Source organism: Halyomorpha halys, unplaced genomic scaffold (assembly GCF_000696795.3).
Source record: "Halyomorpha halys isolate HHAL.00 unplaced genomic scaffold, Hhal_1.1 Scaffold368.1, whole genome shotgun sequence".
NCBI lineage: Eukaryota > Metazoa > Arthropoda > Insecta > Hemiptera > Pentatomidae > Halyomorpha > Halyomorpha halys.
The window spans coordinates 668,620-672,632 of NW_027111728.1; the positions used below are offsets into that span (position 1 = coordinate 668,620).

Genomic DNA, 4,013 nt, shown 5'->3' on the forward strand with positions numbered 1-4,013 from the left:
AGATGTGGGAACACATAATTTAAACGCAATAATAGACGGAAAATGAAGAAGAAACACATTGCCTGTATTAATAATCTGGAACTGCAAATAAAGAAACAATTAAAAGACTAAAAGAATGGCTTTTTTGAGGAGTTAGTTTAAATGAGATTATTTAACTTACCTATATTAATACTAAAGGAAAGGGGGTATATTTGAATTAATGTAATAAAGAAAACAATATCAAAGAAATAATTGTATTAAATAAATAATATAAATTATTGTGACAAAAAAAATATAATTATAGTAAAGATTAACTAATAATTAATAATTGTGTAAAAAAAAATCATCATCTATAATAATATTTCATCATTACAAAATATTTTTAAATTATCATTGCTTTTGTACTATTATATCAGAACAAAAATATTTTCTATTTTTGAAATGTTAGTTTATTAATAAACCCTTCCTATCTTCAGGGCATTTTCATGTTCACTGTCCAAATCCTATTGCCTTTTTTCAGATAACTATTGCTAGGCAATACTGCTTTTTGGCAAAATAGAATGTGCTTATAAATATTGTGATATATCACAATGAACCATATAATACAGTATGTGCATTATGAAATTAGATAATTCATAATCCATAAAATAATGGAATAAAAAAGGCCTTCCCTCAGATGTCAGGCTTAATAATAGACATTTCTCAAACATTATTAAATCACTCTTATATAACCAAGACTCCAGCGCATCATATACGATTCACAGACGTAATATTCACATGTTCCAATACGTGTGATGCATAGGATCAGCAAACATTTAATACATCTTGATAAGTCTATAAATTGTAACACATATGTTTAATTGTCATGTATTGAGTTATTACTAATTAATTCCTACATTTTACAATTTAACCTATGATACAATAATGTTTAAAATTAATACAATTAATTAAACGCTCATAGACAAAACTAATAATTCATTGTTATCAAAATGAAATGTTTTAATATCCACTGATTCAATTTTATTTTCTTCAATAACAGAGTAAATCCTCGTAATTATGTTTTATTTCAAAAGATGTCATATTATGTTGTTTTTTTTTAAAATTCAATACTGTCAAAAATACGAAATATACAAAAAATTACATAACTTAGATCACTAATCATAAGAATATCACATGTTATAATATAAAATCTAAAATTTGAATTGTCTAATAATATTCTATAATAATCATATAAAACTTGTACGTACAGTTTCTAAATATAGTATCTAAACTTGTTATTTTACACTTTTATTTACAACTGTCGCACCCACTTCACAATCCTGGCAAAGCAGATTCTTTCCTTCTACTTTCAGGAACGAAAAAAAAAATGTTTTCAGAAATATTTTTGATTATTTTTTTACCTACTTTTTACTTTTTTATGAAGGAAATAGTACGCATTACATAGAAATATTACTGAAAAAAATGAAAGTACACTGACATCACTCCAATAACTGACATCTGTCATACCCATTTCATCAAGAATTTTTTCAGGGTATCGAAAGTGACAATAAAATTCATCTTTAGGACACGGGAGGATGCCTCTGTCATCTCCATACATAGTGATAGCCAAAGCTTGGGTAGAATAACGCAGGTAATTGAGGAACGAAATATAGTAAAGAGGTAAAGGCATGTGCGATAAAATGGCCAATACACCTCCGAGGACGATCTGAAGTGCCAATATGATGGAGCCCCAGAATATTCCATTCTGAAACAAAATAATTTTTTTCTTTCTTTTAAATCAATACTTCCTAAGCATTATTTATGATATTTTCATTAAATTATCAAAATATTGTAAACAATTTTATAGTAGTATCAGTAATTAATATATTAAACACATAAAAAAAGATTACTCTAAAGAACGGCTTAACTGATTTTTAACCTGCAGATATACGTGACTTTTCAGATCCTTCTGGATTATACAATGACATGTTATTATATGTGTTTTTGATTTGCAAACCAGTTGCAATTACCTTCACCTCTTACCATAATTTAGCCCCAGTAAATTTTTAGTATTTGTTTATGTTATCCACGCTGTTTAAAAGACCTAATAGGTCTCTTGCGCGTTTCCAGGAAACGTTTTCTTATTTTTGTCTATTTATCAGTTATAACTAGCTAAAGTATTTCATTTGACCTATATATTCTCTCTGTGAGAGAATATACTTATGTTCATAGAATCTTATAAAATCCAGTAGAATAGCCTCAAGACCTGTGAGGTTGTTGTGAGTGTAGAATTTGTTTTCTTTGAGTTTTGACTGAAAAATGCCTGATAAAAACCAGATATATGATTTTTAGAATCCTAGCAAAGCTGAAGAAATACAGGCTCTGTAGGAAGCAGGAAAAGATGATAAAATAATGAACAGTTAGGATGATAAAAAATTTAAAAATACAATGGAGAAAGGCAAAACAGATTCACATACCTGAGTTACTAAAATGACTTCACCATACTCAACAAGAACTGTTTTTTTTTTTTCAACAGAAGATTATTTTGTTCCTTATAGACAAAGATAAATAAAATTATGGATTTCTGGCAATGGAAAAAAAAAACCTTCAACAGCTAAAGAGAGGCAAATAAAAGAAATGTACTGGTAAAATAGGGACACAAAAAATATTGTTCAATTAAGAAATCATTCCACTAAACTAACAATGAATCACATGAATAAGCCTTCTTAATTGGTCCTCATATGGGCAAGCAAGGAAAATATACTAGAAAGTGTATTTTTTAAATTTAAATCCATTTTAGACCTATCGTGTCATTGTGCACTCTCTGGCTTAGTTTTAATTGCACGTTCCGATGGGTTAAGTTCGATAGCTCAATGATTACTGACAATAAGTACTTAAATTTTTTCCATATGAGATGAAAATTCTTAAACAATTTGTGCTCAAAATTAAGCATAATAGTAAATTAAGAATTATAGTAACAAATGTGTTTAGTCTGTCCATATGTAGGTATGCAACAATTTTTTAAGCAAATGGCTCAACTGATTTTGAAGTTCAACGACTCAAATCACTGAGTGATATAACTCGAAATTTTTGAAATAATTTGAATTCAAAAAGCTGTTTTAAAGCTGAAAAACCCATACTTATTGTTTATTGATTTCACGTCAGATAATGGGTTGTGTAAGCACATGATAATATGTAATAATTATTTATTGAGTTTCCAAAAATCAAAAAATAATTTAACTAAAAAAAAAAAAAATGGAAATAATCCCATTTGCCCTAAGGGACAAAATGTAATTGAAATTGGGTTAAATGTAGATACCCTCAAACGAGTAATGACTGTATTTGTTCCACCAATCTAAAAGCAATTTTCTCTTCAAAACAATTTAGATTTATCCCTCTAGACCATGAGTCCCATTATGTCTCATAGGCCAACATCAGTCAGCCATAGTCATTTTGATTGCATTGTAAAATTTATTATATAAAGTAAATAAAATAATTTTTATGATTTTATTTAACAACAAATTAAAAAACACAATATCTGAAATGAAAGAAAACTGAACATTTTAAGCATAATTAATTATTTGAGTATGTTGGTATAATATTAGCTAGGTCTTGGCTGTTGGGAAGTTTGGAGATCCCTATTGCAGATGGTAACAGAGATAGAAGAATATGTTGAAGATTTAGAGCAATAAGTCAGTACTCAATTATAGTATTAATTTATTATAAATGGAGCTCAAAAAATAAAGTATCTTTTTTTTTACAAACCTGAATAAAATGAATAGTATTTATGTATACAAATAAATAAATATTGTCTAAAACTAAGACATAGGTCAACAAACTTTTCTTACCACTGGGTTATCTGCAGTACCAATGGAGAGTCCTGCACATTCTGATATCACGATAGTCAACTGGCATATAATAGAAAATTTTATAAACCTAGTAATTTCAAAGAGCTGGCTGGTCATGTAATAAGATACAGTGACGAAGATAAAGCTGAAGAGCATCTGTAAGTATTACATAAACAAATATATTATATTTTAAATTTAAATCATTCT

The 4,013-nt window shown here is 27.8% G+C and overlaps 1 protein-coding gene across 1 annotated transcript in view; it reads right to left on the reverse strand.

The window, feature by feature from the left end:
- Positions 1-219: 219 nt before the first annotated feature.
- The window catches only part of LOC106681836 (ATP-binding cassette sub-family G member 1), a 116,620-nt gene continuing 112,826 nt past the window's right edge, over positions 220-4,013 (reverse strand). Inside the window, exons 10-11 of the mRNA XM_067049761.1 lie at positions 3,807-3,962; positions 220-1,723 (exon numbers count right to left, since the gene is read on the reverse strand). Coding sequence (XP_066905862.1) covers positions 1,376-1,723; positions 3,807-3,962 — 504 coding nt within the window. The 3' untranslated portion in view covers positions 220-1,375. The remainder of the gene's footprint in view (positions 1,724-3,806; positions 3,963-4,013) is intronic.